General features: G+C 46.1%; 1 protein-coding gene across 3 annotated transcripts in view; it reads left to right on the top strand.

The window, feature by feature from the left end:
- Positions 1–17567, top strand: part of AK5 (adenylate kinase 5) — a 276265-nt gene that overhangs the window by 233104 nt on the left and 25594 nt on the right. For all 3 annotated transcript variants that reach the window (XM_030825171.1, XM_030825172.1, XM_003260226.2), the window contains exons 12-13: positions 1658–1774; positions 15505–15696. In XM_030825171.1, the coding sequence (XP_030681031.1) occupies positions 1658–1774; positions 15505–15696 (309 nt within the window). The remainder of the gene's footprint in view (positions 1–1657; positions 1775–15504; positions 15697–17567) is intronic.

Here is a 17567-nt window from a genome sequence, read left to right as displayed (position 1 = left end):
CGCGCCTCTGCACTCCAGCCCAGGCAACAGCGTGAGACTCCATCTCAAAAAAAAAATAGAATACCTTAACCTTCTGGGAATGCAGCCCAGTAGGTCTCAGCCTTATTTTATCCAGCCTTTATTCAAGATGGAGTTGCTCTGGTTCAGACACCTCTGACACAGCCAGAATGATTTCTTTAAAACATTTATCAAAGTGTGTTATTCCCTTGCTCAACACCTTCCGATGGCTGCCTGCCGCACTTAGGATGAAATCCAGAGTCCTTCCTGCAGCTCTGGCCTCCAGCTCCCTCTCCAGTGTTACTTCCCACCACTCTCACCTTGCTCACTCCCACCCACCACTAGCCTCCTTGTTCCTGCCACAAGTCAGCCTGTTCCTGCCTCAGGGCCTTTGCGTTTGCTGTGTCTGCAGCCTGATTCTCTCCCTTCATACAGTCACATAGTTTGCTCCTTTACTTCATCCAGATCTCCAGTTCAGTGTTACACTTTATCAGATGCCTTCCCTGACCACCCTATAGAAAGTAACACCTCTAGCATTCTGTACCTCTTTGTCCTGCTTTAATTCTGTACCTATCAGTTATCTGTAGCTGACTCTTCATTATATATTTATTTGTTCATCTGTTGTCTGTCTTCTTCATTAGAATATAAACTTCATGAAGACTTCATTCACGATTATCTAGGGATAGATTCTAACCACACTCGCAATGGCCGCATTCCCCAAGCCCCTGCCAAAAGCCAGAGAGCCCATGAGCAGGGAATTCCTCCGCTGGCAGCTGATTGCGTTTTTCCTCTACCAATTTCCAGACTCTGGTGTATTTCTCCTACTTCTTTTACCATAAGCACTTGCTAAATACAAATTTTCAACAAAGAAAGTGATGTTACTTGAAAATGCTACATCTACCAAAAGTCTTTTAAGTCAGTAGATGTCAAATTTTATAAAATATTTACTGGAAAAAAAGTTAACAGTAAAATACCTTTTTTTTTTTGAGACACAGTCTCGCTCGTCACCCAGGCTGGAGTGCAGTGGCGCGATCTTGACTCACTGCAATTTCCACCTCCTGAGTTCAAGCGATTCTCCTGCCTCAACCTCCCAAGTAGCTGGGATTACAGGCACCCACAGCAATGCCCGGCTAATTTTTGTATTTTTAGTAGAGATGGGGTTTCGTCATGGTGGCCAGGCTGGTCTTGAACTCCTGACCTCAGGTGATCCACCCACCTCGGCCTCTCAACGTGCTAGGATTACAGGCATGAGCCACCGCACCCGGCCAGTAAAATACTTTTTATACCATGTTTTGTCTAGTTTTAAATTGCCATTATGCCTAATTCATGGAGTGCTACCATATGAAATACAGCTACCTTATCTCATCTAATCTAAGATGCCAATATTTTAAGACAGATAACTGGTAAGAATATACCAGTAAGAAAAAAACACTAACAATTAAACTATGACTCAGAACTGATTATAAATACCTACCAATTTCATAGATATTAAAATATGGGGTGGAGGTGGAAGAGTGAAATGAAATACGGTCAATTGCTGTCTCCTGTTAACCTTATCTGAACCTCCCTCCCTCCCTCAGTGGTTGACTGAAGGAGAGTTGGGGTACTTCTAGTGTTCTGTGAAAGAGCTCAGGTCCTGACCACTCTCGCTTTGCTCCAGGGCATCGTTTTGGAGCTCCTGAAGGAGGCCATGGTGGCCAGCCTCGGGGACACTAGGGGCTTCCTGATTGACGGCTATCCTCGGGAGGTGAAGCAAGGGGAAGAGTTCGGACGCAGGGTGAGTGGTTGTTATGGGATCCTTCCAGAAGAAAAATAGGGGACATCATTGAGGTTGGGGGATAATTCAAAGTCTATTTCTTTCCCAATTAACATTAATGAAAACTTTAAGGGGCAGAAACTTGACTCAAACTAGAAATTTTAAAAAAGGAGTAGATTTATTGACTTAAGTAACTAAAACACCCAGCAATGGTTTAGATTTGGTTGACTCCAGATATCCAAATGTGTTCATCAATTGTCTGACTCTCTCCCTCTCTCTCTCTAATTCTCTTTCCTTTGTGTTGGCCTCATTTTCTTCCTGATCAAGGCTTACCTTCTGCCATCTAAGTGGCTTCATAGAAGAGTGTTTCTGTTTCCCAGTGGGTCCAGCAAAAGACCCAGAGTTGTGTTTCCTTATCCTGGATTTGGTCACAGTCCCATCATCACTGAACCAGTTACTGAGGCCGAGAGGGAAGGAGAGGGAATATGCTGGCTGGCCCAGCCTGGAGGACCAGGGAAGGATGGGAAGGGAGGAGGGAGCAAGGGCACCACACCTGAACCACACAGGGAAGGAAAATTACCCCCAGGAAAAGTAGGGCTGCCCTTACAAGAAGACGGGGGAATGGGTGCTGGACATGCAGAATCAGAACTACACACCACCCTCCCACTATCCTCCCACCATCCCACCTCCCTGCCCACCCTCTCCTAGTGAGGAGGGTGGGTCAGGGACACTCACAGGGGAGCAGCAGTAAGTCAAAACCATTGTGGCTGCCATGTATTGAACCCACTCTGGGCCAGATCCTGTGCCTACACTTTATAGAGAGTACCTGTAATCTTACAAGTCCAGGCAAGAAGGGTACAATTGGCCTCATTGTTAAACAAAGACTGACTTGAGAACCTAAAAGAAATTCATATTTATAGAGATATCTCTTTAGACTAGTTTTGAAACATTTTTCTTATACAGTTTTCTCATTTTTTTTTTTAATAACCTTTTTAGATAGATAGGGGAAGTATTGTCCTCATGTTAAGGGTGATGAGTGAAGCCCAGAGAGGGTTAATGGCTTCCCCATGGCCACACAGCTGGTGACAACTTACTGGTAAGTGCCAACTGCTGGCAGGACTAAGATTTTGCAGGACCCATCGCCATCCGCTTCTAGTAACATTGATTGAGGTGAATTATACTTGTGTGTCTCTGGGGGTTTACTCTGACCTCCTTCTGAGCCTGTTTCATTTAACTTCCTTAGACAGTGTCAAAATACTTCAAGGTCAATTGCTCATCTTCCCCTACACTTCCTACATGAAACCAGAGTCAAAGAAAACATGTCTAGGTCTAGTCGGCATGGGTGGACCCTGGACCCATTCTGGCTGTCCCTCGACTCCAGAGCTTCCATCAGCAAGATGGGGGTGGGCAGGGAGAAGTGGATTTGCAGAGCAGAGCCCAATGACTGTGGAAGTTTTAGGCAGTTGTTGATGGGGGACACTCACATGCCCAAGTTCTAATGAGCTTTTTCCCATGAAACAAATTACTTTAAAAGCACAAACCTCAATATAAATCAACTAGTTTTTTACAAAATGGAATTGGGAGCGTTATTCTACTTTTTAAATAACTGTGGTAAAATAGACATAACAAAATTTATCATCTTAACCATTTTTAAGTCTACAGTTCAAGGATGTTAAGTCCATTCATATTGTTATGAAACCATCACCACCATCCATCTTGAGAACTCTTTTTATCTTGCTAAACTGAAACTCTACCTACTATTTATTTTTTTTATTTTTATTTTTGGAGACAAAGTTTTGCCCTGTTGCCCCGGCTGGAGTGCAGTGGTGCAATCATAGCTCACTGCAGCCTCGACCTCATAGGCCCAAGCAATCCTCTCGCCTCAGCCTCCTGAGCAGCTGGGACTACAAGTGTGCACCACCACACCCAGCTAAACTTTTTGATTCTTTTGTAGAGATGGGGATCTCACTCTGTTACCAGGGCTGGACTTGAACTCCTGGGGTCAGATGATCCTCTCACCTCAGCCTCCCAAAGTGCTGGGATTACAGGTGTGAGCCACCGCACCTGCCTGAAACTCTACCCTCTCCCTCCTTTCCCCAGCTCCTGACAACCACCATTTTTCTTTCTGTCTCTGTGAATTTCACTATTCTAGGTACCTCTTACTTCACTTAACAAAATGTCCTCAAGGTTCATTCATGTTGTAGCATGTGTCAGAATTTCCTTCCTTTTCCGGGTCAAATAACATTCCATTGTATGTATATGCCACATTATTTTTATTCATTCACCTATCGATAGAGACTGGGGTTGCTTTCACTTTCTGGCTATTGTGAATAATGTTGCCATGACTACATGTGTACAATATCTGTTCAAGTTCCTGCATTAGTTCTTTTGGGTATATACCCACAAGTGGAATTGCTAGATCATATGGTAATTCTATTTTTAATTTTTTGAGGAACCACCATACTACACATATACATACATACTGCCAGCCATAGTGGCCACACCACTTCACACTCCTACCGATGATGCATGAGAATTTCAACTTCTTCTCACCAACACTTGTTATTTTATGGGTTTTTCTGATAGCGGCCATCCTAATGGGTGTGAGGTGGCATCTGATTGTGGTTTTGATTTGCAGTTCTCTAATGATTAGTGACATTGAGCATCTTTTCACGTGCTTTAAATGAAGTTGTTTTCTTTTTGTTGTTGTCTAGTTGTAGGAGTTCTTTATATATTTTGGATAGTAACTCCTTATCAGATATATGACTTACAGATATTTTCTTTCATTTGATAGGCTGTCTTTTCACTCTTTTGATTGTGTCCTTCGATGCACAAAAGCTTTTCATTTTGGTGTAGTCCAATTTATCTATTTTTACTTCTGTTGCCTGTGCTTTTTGTCCTGTACAAGAAGTTATTACCTAATCCCCATGAAGCCTTCCCTTCGTATTTTCTTCTAAAAGCTTTGTAGTTTTAGCGCTTATATATTTAGGTATTTTGATCCAGTTTGTTTGTTTGTTTGTTTGTTTGTGACTGAGTCTCAGTCTGTCACCCAGGCTGGAGTACAGTGGTGCAATCTTGGCTCACTGCAACCTCTGCCTACCAGGTTCAAGCAATTCTTGTGCCTCAGCCTCCCGAGTAGCTGGGACTACAGGCAGATGCCACCACGCCTGGCTAATTTTTTTGTACTTTTAGTAGAGATGGAGTTTCACCATGTTGCTGAGGCTTGTGTTGAACTCCTGGCCTCATGTGATCCGCCTGCCTTGGCCTCCCAAAGTGGTGGGATTCCAGGCGTGAGCTACCATGCCCAGCCTTGATCCATTTTGAGTTAATTTTTTATATATGGTGTCAGATTATTTTGCATATGGATATCTAGTTTACCCAATGCCATTTGTTGAAAGAATATTTTCTCCTACAGAATGATCTTGACATTTATGTTAGTCCATTTGCATTGCTATGAGGAATACCTGAGGCTGGGTCATTTATAAAGAAAAGAGGTTATTTTGGCTCATGGTTCTGCCGCCTGTACAGGGAGCATGGCATTGGCATCTGATCCCGGTGAGGCCTCAGGAAGCTTCCACTCACAGCGGAAGGTGAGGGAGAAGCCAGTGCATCACATGTTGAGAGAGAGATGGCAGAGGCCCCTGACTCTTTTCTATAATCACATCTTCCATGAACTCAGAGAATGAGAACTCAGTCATTACCATGAGGATAGCACCAAGCTGTTCATGGGCAATCTGCCCCCATGACCCAAACACCTCCAACTGGCCCCACTTCCAACATTGGAGGTCACATTTCAACATGAGATTTGGAGGGAACAAATTCCAAACCACATTAGCATCCTTGTGAAAAATCATTTGACCATATATATGTGAGAATTTATTTTTGGACTGTCTATTCTATTGGTCTGTATATCTGTCTTTATGCCTGTACCACATTCTTTTGATTACTGTAGCTCAGTAATAAGTTTTGAAATCAGGAAGTGTGAGACATCCAGCTTTGTTGTTCTTTTTGGTGATTGTTTTGGCAATTCAGGGCCTCTTGAGATTCTATATGGTTTTAGAATGATGTTTCTATTCCTGGAAAAAAAAAAAACACTGGGATTTTGATAGGGATTACATTAAATCTGTAGATCACTTTGGGTAATATCGACATCTTAGCAATATTAAGCCTTCCATGGATTGTTTTAGATTTTGTTTATTCTAATCTTCTAGCCAACGTCTAGGCTGTGGATAAGTCCCTAGGGATACATTTTAAGTAATTGAGGAACAGGAGTATTTTTCTTACACCACCTTAGAATCAAGGCCTGTGCAGGGCTGGGGGGTTGGAGGGGAAAGGAAGAGGAAGGTGTGGTACAGCCGTTGAGAAGCTTCCTGTCTATGAGGATTGGCAGTTGTGTAAGCATGACACTAACATACAATTGTAGATGTGTAATAACTGCTGCAGGGTCAACAGTGTTTCAGGCTTTTCCCACTTACCTTGTCCTTGAACTTAAGGTTAGAAGAGCTCTGAGAGAGCCTCCAGGAAAGTCAGGACAGGTCCTGTGCGTGTTTGGAAGTGATGGGAATAAAATTCTTTTTTTTTTTTTTTTTTTGATACGGAGTCTCGCTCTGTCACCCAGGCTGGAGTGCCGTGGTGCGATCTTGGCTCACTGCAAGCTCCGCCTCCTGGGTTCACGCCATTCTCCTGCCTCAGCCTCCCGAGTAGCTGGGACTACAGGTGCCCGCCACCACACCTGGCTAATTTTTTGTATTTTTAGTAGAGATGGGGTTTCACCATGTTAGCCAGGATGGTCTTGATCTCCTGACCTTGTGATCTGGCCTCCTCGGCTTCCCAAAGTGCTGGGATCACAGGCTTGAGCTACCGCACCTGGCCAAGTCTTTTTTTTTTTTTTAATTGCTCTGAGAGGTGGTAGAACATTCTTTTGAAACCCTCAAATGATCGAGGACAAGATGTCTAGTAAATAAATAAGGTCTCTCTCTCTCGGTCAACAACAAAAAAATTAAATTATAATCCTTCTTCTTTGGGGAATTTTAAAATTGAGTCTGAAGGCAAACCCCAGAACTTAGGCCTATGGGGTTCCACACCATTTTGAGCAATGACAGCCCTGGAGCTTCCCAAGGTGGAATCATTAAAGCATGTTACTCATGTACTCTGGAGTCAGAAAATCTAGGTTTTCACCTGTCATTTATTATGGAGATAATAATTCCTGTTAACACCTATTTAAAAGGTTTTGTAAACATCAGATCATACAACATACATAAATGTCTTCTAAGCTATAAACGTTTATAAAATATTATCTAGTTTAGCATCACTCATTTGTTAATCACACCTCATACAAGCCTCTAAAATTCCTGCTCCATCACCACTTCCTTCTTTGCTTAAAACCCAATTAGGGTGAGCTCAGAGCTCTGTGCAGCCCATTTGTCTGTCCTCTGGCCTTTGGGTAAGTATGAATTCAAATGGCCCATGTGATCTTCCCTAAAGTAAAGCAAAAAACTTCCTCTCCCACTGTGGTCCCCATTCAGACAGGTTTTAGAATGTGGCAGAGAAGAAGCCTAACTAGAACTAAGGAACAAGAAAGTCATCAACATGGTGACTGGACAGTTACACTCAATGCTAAAATTCATGATGCCATTTCAAACAACACACAGGTGACCCATTTCATTACTGAGCATACAACCCTTAAGTGAGATTTTAGACATCTACAAAGATGACTTCTCACATACTGCTGGGAGGAACTTACACAGATCAAGAGTGACATTGATTTGTCCCTGGGTACAGTAACTTTAGAAGATTCTAGTATCAATTAAGCAGGTGTGCAAGAGAACACATCCAGCCCTCCAGAATGAGCTCCTGCTTTAAACCTGACCAGATGGCCGGGCACGGTGGCTCACACCTGTAATCCCAGCACTTTGGGAGGCCGAGGCGGGCAGATCACCTGAGGTCAGGAGTTTGAGACCACCAGACCAACATGGCGAAACCCCGTCTCTACTAAAAATACAAAATTAGCTGGGCATGGTGGCACATGCCTGTAATCCCAGCTACTTGGGAGGCTGAGGCAGGAGAATCGCTTGAACCCAGGAGGTAGAGTTTGCAGTGAGCCAAGATCACACCACTGCATTCCAGCCTGGGCAACAGAGTGAAACTCCACCTCAAATAATAGTAATAATAATAAAACCTGACCAGATGAACAAAGATGCTACAAACACAGAATGAGCTACTGTTGACTCATTAATGCCCTGCAGGGCCCTTCATTTGTAGCTCCCCTCCAAATTACAAGCAAGAAATTCATTTGAAATTTGACAAAGACAAATGCAGACATCTGATTTTCCCCAGAGATTTGAAGTAATCAGCCTGGTTGAAAGCACAGTATTTCCCCTAGTGCGCCAGGCCTGCAACTATGTTTGAGGTCCATTCAAGCCTGGAGAGGTTTTAACCAGCCCACAAAAATCTCACCAGCCTTTCTGTGTCACCGAGATTGATGTGTCCGATGCATTGGACCATCAGTTCCTTTAAAAATTCAGTTAGTTAGGCTGACACTTTTGCATACCTGTAGCTGAGTTCTCCGAGATGCGAGGTCCTTTGAGGATTTCCTTGGCCACTGCATATGACATCGCTAAAAGTCAAATGCAAACTAATGTCCACAGCTTAAGGGTAAGTCTATGTGTGGTTTCTGTTACCTTCCTATCTTCTATTCACCAAGCTGGTTTTATCCCTGTTGAATTACAACCTATACCTTCAGTTTACAGCATGATTTACTGGGGGAGGGGCTGTGTATATGTACATGTATGTATGCATGTATGCAGGTAGATGAGTGTAACAAGGCAGAAGGAATATGAGGGAGGAGTCAGGGTTTCAAGATCACCATCCTCATTCCCCACTCCAGCTGAGAACCCGTGGTTATAGTGACTCTGGTGTGAACAGGCCTATATTTGGAGGCTGGCTTTGTAATTTGTTGGCTGGTAAGCAAGTCAGCTAACTTCGTAGATCTCCATCTCCTCTTCTATAAAATGTTGGTTGGAAATACATACCTCAGTGATTGCTGGGAAGATTGGATGGGATCCTTGACAAGTGCCTTTACACATTTATAAGCCTACATATGGTGTTCAATAAATCTTTACAGTTTTTTAAATAATGTGTATTTTTTCTGACTATAGAAATAAAAATTATATAGTATGAAACAATACACAAAAATATAAAGCAAAGAATAACCACCCAGTGATAATACCTATTAACATTTGATATATGTTCTCCCCAAGCTTTGTTCTGCCCATTTTTGCATAGTTAAAATCATACAGAACGTAGGAATAGTAATTATTTTTTGAGTACTTACAATGTGCCAGGTACTGAACTTGATGCTTTACACGTCATTTGATTAATTTTTACAGTCCTACTTAATAGGTGTTAGGACCCCATTTTATAGGTTCTTTTTTTTTTTTTTTTTTTTTTTTTGAGACGGAGTCTTGCTCTGTCCCCCAGGCTGGAGTGCAATGGCGTGATCTCAGCTCACTGCGACCTCCGCCTCCTGGGCTCAAGTGATTCTCCTGCCTCAGCAGCTGGGATTACAGGCGCCCACCACCACGCCCAGCTAATTTTTGTATTTTTAGTAGAGATGGGGTTTCACCATGTTGGTCAGGCTAGTCTTGAACTCCTGACCTCATGATCTGCCCACCTCGGCCTCCCAAAGTGCTGGGACTATAGGCGTGAGCCATTTTATAGATTCTTACTGTCTCGAGAAGGGCTCTGTGCTTAGCCTGACTCCCTGGTGTGAAATCAAAATGCTTTCCTGTATTAAGCCAATCTCATACTCAACACCAGCCAAATTAACCACATATTAACAGAAGTCATATTAACAGAAGTCATATTAATGGAAGTAGAATGCATGGGTTTGCTCTTGGCTTTTCCCTCCCAAAAGACTCTTAGCTGAAATTCTGCCTTTAGCCAGAATATGTACATAACTCTCGTGGAGGTGGGAATGATGGCTTCACAGTGATCCCTCTGCCTCACTACTCTCAACTATCTCATGACACTTCATTGACAACCAGTGTTTCTGTTTATAAGTGTATTCTAATCTTCAGAATGAGCTCTTCACACACACGCACACACACACACACACACGCACATACGCACAAAGTTTGAGTCTGGCCAAGGGAAGGTCCAGTTGGTGTGTTCTAGTTGTTTAGAATTGTGGGGAGCCCTGGAGGCCACATAGGATTTTTCACTTGAGATGTTTCTGCTCTTCTGATTCCTGGTTCACTGCAGAACTTGGAGCTGCATAATGGTGTGTGGGGGAAGGAGGTATATATCAATTGAGTAGTATTACTATCATTAGGGTTGTGTATTCAGGAATGCTGGAATGACCCAGCTATTCCTCCTCTAGTGAGGTTTCCCCAAGGGGACATACCTCAAGGTGAGAGCAAATGAGAAATAGGCAAACCACTTTCTTTTCAGCCAGGGCCCTTTCCTGCCAACGCAGGGAGCCTCTGGTAAACATGCTGGAGCATGCGACTTAGGCTAAAAGCCTGAGTGAGGTCGCTGACTCTTTCTAGACCTAAATCTGACCAGTGGGATACTTTACAGGTCAAAAGGATGACTATGTTGCCAAGCCCACCTTAAATAACATTAGCTCCCATTCATGTAGTGTTTGAAGTGAGTCAGGGGCTTTACATGTACAAACTCATTTAACCCTCCCAATAGTCCTGTGAGTCAAACACTATTATTATCCTCATTTTTAAATGAGGAAACAGAGGCATACACCAAGAATAAGATAGTTGTTATTCTCAACAAAGAGAGTTCCTGGACGGCATGGAGAGCTCCTGCCCACTGGTAAACGTGGCCTAACCCCCATTCTGGCTTAATCAGAAGAAAACTAAGGTGGGGGTGGAGGCAGAGGGCAGGAGGGCAAACTTCTCCTCCCGCTCCACTTGCTGGAATGACCAAAGCAAAACCATGATCACAGTCCACAGTGCTCATGTCCTTGTGCTGCTGGGCTGCCCTCATGCCCTGAGGGGTGCAAGGATGAGCATGGTCCTGTGTCCGGAATTGGTGGGTTCTTGGTCTCACTGACTTCAACAATGAAGCCGTGGACCCGCGCGGTGAGTGTTACAGTTCTTAAAGGCGGTGTGTCCGGAGTTTGTTCCTTCTGAGGTTCAGATATGTTCGGAGTTTCTTCCTTCTGGTGGGTTCAGTGGTCTCGCTGGCTCAGGAGTGAAGCTGCAGACCTTCATGGTGTTACAGCTCATAAAGGCAGTGTGGACCCAAAAAGTGAGCAGTAGCAAGATTTACTGCAAAGGGCGAAAGAACAAAGCTTCCACACTGTGGAAGGGGACCCCAGCCGCTTGCCACTGCTGGCTCGGGCAGCCTGCTTTTATTCTCTTATCTGGCCCCACCCACATCCTGCTGATTGGTCGATTTTACAGAGAGCTGATTGGTCCGTTTTGACAGGGTGCTGATTGGTGCCTTTACAATCCCTGAGCTAGACACAAAAGTTCTCCAAGTCCCCACCAGAGTAGCTAGATACAGAGTGTTGATTGGTGCATTCACAAACCCTGAGCTAGACGCAGGGTGCTGATTGGTGTGTTTACAAACCTTGAGCTAGACATAAAGGTTCTCCAAGTCCCCACCAGTCTCAGGAGCCCAGCTGGCTTCACTCAGTGGATCCCACACTGGGCCGCAGGTGGAGCTGCCTGTCAGTCCCATGCTGTGCCCCCACACTCCTCAGCCCTTGGGTGGTGGATGGGACTGAGCGCCCTGGAGCAGGGGGCGGCACTCCTCCGGGAGGCTCCAGCCGCGCAGGAGCCCAGGGTGGGGGGAGGCTCAGGCATGGCGGGGGCTGCAGGTCCCGAGCCCTGCGCCGCGGGGAGGCAGTTAAGGCCCGGCGAGAAATCGAGCACAGCAGCTGCTGGCCCAGGTGCTAAGCCCCTCACTGCCCGGGGCTGGTGGGGCCCGCCGGCGGCTCTGAGTGCGGGGCTCGCGGAGCCCACGCCCACCCGGAACTCTGCGCAAGCGCCCGCAAGCGCCACACACAGCCCCGGTTCACGCCTGCGCCTCTCCCTCCACACCTCCCTGCAAGCTAAGGGAGTCGGCTCCGGCCTTGGCCAGCCCGGAAAGGAGCTCCCACAGTGCAGCAGCGGGCTGAAAGGTTCCTCAAGCGGGGCCAGAGCGGGCGCCAAGGCCAAGGAGGCGCCGACCGCGAGCAGGCTGTGAGGGCTGCCAGCATGCTGTCACCTCTCAGTCCCACTAGATACCAAGAGGCAGCAGAGGCAGCTTCTGAAAAATAAAATAAGTGAGTAGCCACCCCACCCCACTCGCTCCCTTTCCCACGGCCCCATCCTCCTCTCCTGGTTCCATTTGGCCCAGTCAGCTTCTTGCCCAAGCCGCATTCTGAAGGCCCTGGCTGTCTCCATCAGGGTGAGGTCACCAAGCTTTGGGGTTACATACATCTGCTTCAGGCCTGTCACTCACTAGTCCCTAGTGACCTTGGGAAGGTTAACTTCTGAGGGCCTCCATTTCCTCATCCTTAAAGTGGGAATAATCATACTTCCCGGCAAGGGCGCCGGAGGGCTTAAGGGATGGCTGTTTGTAAAGCCCTTAGCACAGTGAAGCATAGCCAGCTGCTGAAATGTTGCTGATGGCATCTCAGCAGCCCTTTCAAGGGCACTTGTGCTCTAACTGAGGTCCCCTGAAAACCAAAGGCCATGGAGAATCCAATGATGCTGGTGCCAGAACCCCAGGGTGCCAGCGGGGTGATGTTGGGGGCAGGCCAATGTTCCCAGGTCTCTGATTCATTCAGCCAAGGGCAGAGTTCTTTGCTCGCCTGCTTACTTGATGTTGAAGACTTACTACAGTCCGGTGAAAACAGAGCAGAGCTGGGAGCCAGACAGCTACTCCAAGGGACCTTCTAATGATACACAGCAAAGCATTTTGAAAAAAATTAAATGGTATCTCATTCAAACATTTCAAAAAAATTTTAGGTATTAAAAAATGGTTCAGGTCACTTCCAAATAGAATAACTGATCGATAGCTTTTTATATAGGAAGAGAGTGCTGATTCCAGGAGAGAGAGGTTAGGTCAAACCCCCTAGTTTTGGCACAGGAAAATGGCTTGGCAGAGTAGCTTCTCAAACTATGATGTTGTGAAGACTCACCTAGGGATCTGGTTAAGATGCAGACTCTAGGCCGGGCGTGGTGGCTCACACCTGTAAACCCAGTACTTTGGGAGGCTGAGGTGGGCAGATCACTTGAGGTCAGAAGTTCATGACCAGCCTGGCCATCATGGTGAAACCCCATCTCTACTAAAAATACAAAAATTAGCCGGGTGTGGTCGTGCACACCTGTAATCCCAGCTACTTGGGAGGCTAAAACAGGAGGATTGCTTGAACCTGGGAGGCAGAGGTAGCAGTGCTGCACTCCAGACTGAGCTACAGAGCGAGACTCTGTCACACACACAAAAAAATGCAGATTCTGCTTCAGCAGGTCGTGTGTTGTGCCTGAGAGTCTGTATTTCTAACAAGCTTCCAAATGACATGCCGCTGGTCCGCGGCCACACTTTGGGAATCAGTGTGGAAGAAAAAGCTACGTCTCTGCCCCGTGCTTATTTTGGTCTAAAAGGTCATTTGCTGCTGGCCCCTGCTCAGTGACACAAAATCTCTGTTTGTACCTGTGTCCCTGAATTATCTTTCCTGTCCCCACGAGTGACCTGAAAATGACCTCACAATTGGAAAAAATCGCCTGGCTGCCTCATGCAACCCTAGCCCGAAGTTGTTTTAGGGGGAACATTAAGCTGCCTCCCAACCTCGCCCTCTGCTGGTGAACAAAGGTCATTTTTTTCCTAAACCCTCACCCAGCCTTTCTTGCTGCACAAATGCTCTTTTTTATCCTTCCAATTAATGCAGACAGAAAAGTCGCATGACCTATTCCAGAGGTTATTGCACTGTTGTCGATTTTGGAGAACGTTTCCACTCTGTTCCTTAAAGTACACCCCTCAGAGAAGGTAGATAAATGTTTGACCAACACTGTCTGGCAACTCACGATATTGTGAGTTCTCCGTGTTGCCTAAACATCCTCTTCTTGACTGAACTTTGTTCTCATCCCACCCCACACACTTTCTACAGTGGTGGCAAGCCTTCATTTACTCACAGCTCGAATGGTGCAAGGTCAGGGTAGTAATGGTTTCCCTTGATCCAGGGTTGGAGGAGGATGCAAAGTAAGCATGTCCCAGAGACAAAAGAACATTTAAGAGAAGGATATGGAGATGGGGAGACTCATACCACAGATCATACCACCATCACTCATTCATTAAAACGTTTCTTCATCACCTACTGTGTGCAAGACTTGGGACTAGGAGCAGAGAATTCTTAATCCCCGCAAGCGGGGAACCTAAGCCTCACAGAGGAAATAAGCGTAACAGTGAATCGTTGGTGAGTGTCGTATGCCAAGGAGCATACGTACATTACCTTATTTAATTTTATTTCATCCTCACAGCAATCCTATGATCATCCTCATTGTGTGAATGAGAAGACTCAGATGCAGAGAACTTGAGTCAGATTTCTAGTTAATGAGGAAGTCAGTTTAAATGAACAATATGTAAGTCTGGCACAGTGGCATGTGTGTGTAGCCCCAGCTACTCCGGACGCTGAGGCAAGAGGATCACTTGAGTCCAGGAGTTCAAGACTGTATAGGGCACTATAATTATGCCTGTGAATAGCCACTGCACTCCAGCCTGGGCATCAGAGTGAGACCCCATCTCTTACAAAAGAAAATAAAATTAAAACTTTAAAGAACAATGTGTTATTATCTGTCATGGTTCTGGAAGTTATGGGGCTCAGCGGGCTGGTTCTTACTTGAGGTTCCTTATGCAATTGCACTCAGACAGTGGCTGGGGCTGAGATCCATATCTGGAGCCAGGGCTGGGATGTCTAAAACAGTTGGGGGCTGGGAGGGCATCTCCGTCCACATGGCTAACTTGGGCTTCCTCTCAGCCTGGCAGTCTCAGGATAGTTGGACATCTTAGATGGCAGCGGACTGCCCGCTGCAGCGAGTGTTCCACAAAACCAGACAGAAACTGCAACATTTCTTGTGACCTAGACTCTCAAAGCGTGGACATTATTTCCGCTGTAGTCTGTTGGTCAAAACAGTTACAGGTCAGATTCAAGGTGTTTCTGTGTCTCAGTGGGAGACTAGCTTACAAGTAAAGTGAGATAACGAATTGATGAAGCCCATCCTGGAGACAAGTCATGACACCGGGGTTTGACCCTAAGCAGCCTGACTCCAGCCTCTGTGTGCTCAAGCATTATGCTCCACTCACCCGACACAGTACAGGCACAGCCACCGAATGCCACCTGTGGCTGTTATAAGATACCACGGTGGCTTGAAGGAGAAGTGATTAGCTGTGCCTCAGGTGGTCAGGAAAGGTTTCACATTAGAGGAAACACCCCCTCACACATACATACTCCTTTCTTCTCAGTGCAGAAGAAGACAGACAGTGGCTGCAGTGGGTGGCATATACGCCCCTGCATCACGTGAGGTGGCCTAAAAGCTGAGCGCAAGAGACAGCTCTGAGGCAGCGTGTGGAAGGGAACTGACCTGGAAGGGGGGAGCTATGGAGTCCAGTCCCAGCTGCACCACAGTGTAATGCTGGGACCTTGAAGGGAACCAGAAGGCCAAGAAAGGAAAAACCAGAGGCCCTGGGCCTTTCCAGAACATCAGCAGGGTGAGGTTTCTGACTGTGTTGTGCTCCACTCCCATCTCCAGATTGGAGACCCACACTTGGTGATCTGTATGGACTGCTCGGCAGACACCATGACCAACCGCCTTCTCCAGAGGAGCCAGAGCAGCCTGCCTGCGGACGACGCCACCAAGACCATCGCCAAGCGCCTGGAAGCCTACCACCGAGCGTCCATCCCGGTGATCGCCTACTACGAGACGAAAACACAGCTGCACAAGGCGAGTCGCTTCACTCTCCCCTCTGAAATGAGCCACTTACCTTTTTTTTTTTCGCGAAAGGAGAAAAAGCTGAGAACATTTTAGTTAAGGGATCTGGGAATTAGAACTCCGTGCAGCTGCAGCCCTGGGGCCTAAAGGCCCAGCACAGTGGCTCACGCCTGTAATCCCAACACTGTGGGAGGTCAAGGCAGGTGTATTGCTTGAGCCCAGGAGTTCAAGACCAGCCTAAGCAACATAGATCCCCGCCTCTACAAGAAATTAGCTGGGTATGGTGGCACATGCCTATAATCCCAGCTACTCCAGAGGCTGAGGTGGGAGGATTGCTTGAGCCCCAGAGGTGGAGGCTGTAGTGAGCTGAGATTGTGCCACTACACTCCAGCCTGGGCAACAGAGCAAGACCCTGTCTCAAAGAAAACAACAACAAGAATTTGGACCAAAATATGAATCCCTTACTCTTCACTTCTATTTCAATCAAAATTAAATATCTGTCATCATATAGACCATAAAAAGGTGCTCATATAATTTTCACAGATGCCCTTATAGTTGCTGAAAACAACTCCTTTTTCCCAAAAAAGAGAGAGAGGGAGAGAGGAAGGGAAGAAGGCAGGGAGGGAGGGAGGCATGGATGAGACGTAGGCTCTGCCACTGACTCTGGACTGTGAGATTATTCACTAGAGCTAAGATTCAATGACTTTGAATTTCTGTAATTTTACATCATTCACAATTGGCTCTTGGCTCCTTTGCCTCAATTTCTTGTGATAACCAACATTTTTAGAAGAAGCTGCATATGGGGCCAGGAAAGCAGGCAATGAAGATAGTACGAGGAAATGAGTGTATCGACCTAATGATCATGAGCTCTCTGCTGAGTCACCATCAGTTTCATGAATTTGGGAAAACTGCCCAGTCCTCATCTTTCCACTCATCCCATAACTGTGTATCAGGCACCCATAGTCCATCAATTGCACTAGTGGTTTGGACGCAAATAAATCAGATTCTTGAATCCTTGCAAAGCTTAGGGTTTCAGTAGGAGAGAGAGACAAATGTGTGATCATGCAATGAGATCAAAGCAAGCACAGAATGTGTGGCAAGGGCCCTTTCCTCCAGTGTAAGGGGAAAGGAGAGGATCCAGGAAGGTGGCCTGAGGAGGGCTCGGCTGAGTCTCTGAAGTGGGGGTGCACGCCACACCAGAGAAGCCCCAAGTGGAGAAGGTCGGGAAAACCAAGTAACTCCACGAGGCTGTGACATAAAGTGCCAAGGAAAAGAGGGGTAAGAGATGGAGATGGAGAGGCAAGCAAGGACTAGATCAAGATGGATCATATGTAGGAGCAAATAATTGTCCTGTGAGTGATGGGAACTACCAAAGGGGCAGGAATAATCAGGATTTCAATCTAGAAAGCTCAATCCATCATCCTTATGGGGAATGGATGCAAGAAGGTAAGGCTAGGAGACCACTGAGAGGCTAGAACAGTATCCAGGAACAAATCCATAAGGATGACAGAGTGAGCTTTTGTCCAGGAACAAAACCCTGAGGACTCGAACCGGAGAAGGGAGAGTGGGATATCTTGCTGATCACAGGATAAAAGACATCATCAATAAATAACAAACTCGTCTCTGAGGAAGCTACATTACTGATTCCTTGGGGGGAAAACCATTGATAATGAATTCTTATCTTCTAACTCTGTTAATGGTCCGCTTTCCAGAATCCTAAGAAACACTGGGTATAGAAGTCTGAAAGATGCCTCTGCATTTAGCTCAGAGGTCAAATATGTGGCATGAGAGATATCATCCCCTACCTCCCATCCATGGCCATTGCTAGTTGATGCCAGCACTGTTTCTCAGTAACCAGATGTGGCCTGAGAGTGTTTGTCAAC

The sequence above is a fragment of the Nomascus leucogenys genome, chromosome 12 (genome assembly GCF_006542625.1).
Source record: "Nomascus leucogenys isolate Asia chromosome 12, Asia_NLE_v1, whole genome shotgun sequence".
In the NCBI taxonomy this organism is placed as follows: domain Eukaryota; kingdom Metazoa; phylum Chordata; class Mammalia; order Primates; family Hylobatidae; genus Nomascus; species Nomascus leucogenys.
The sequence above is the reverse complement of the archived record's forward strand: the minus strand, read 5'-3'. Positions and strand labels throughout refer to the sequence as shown.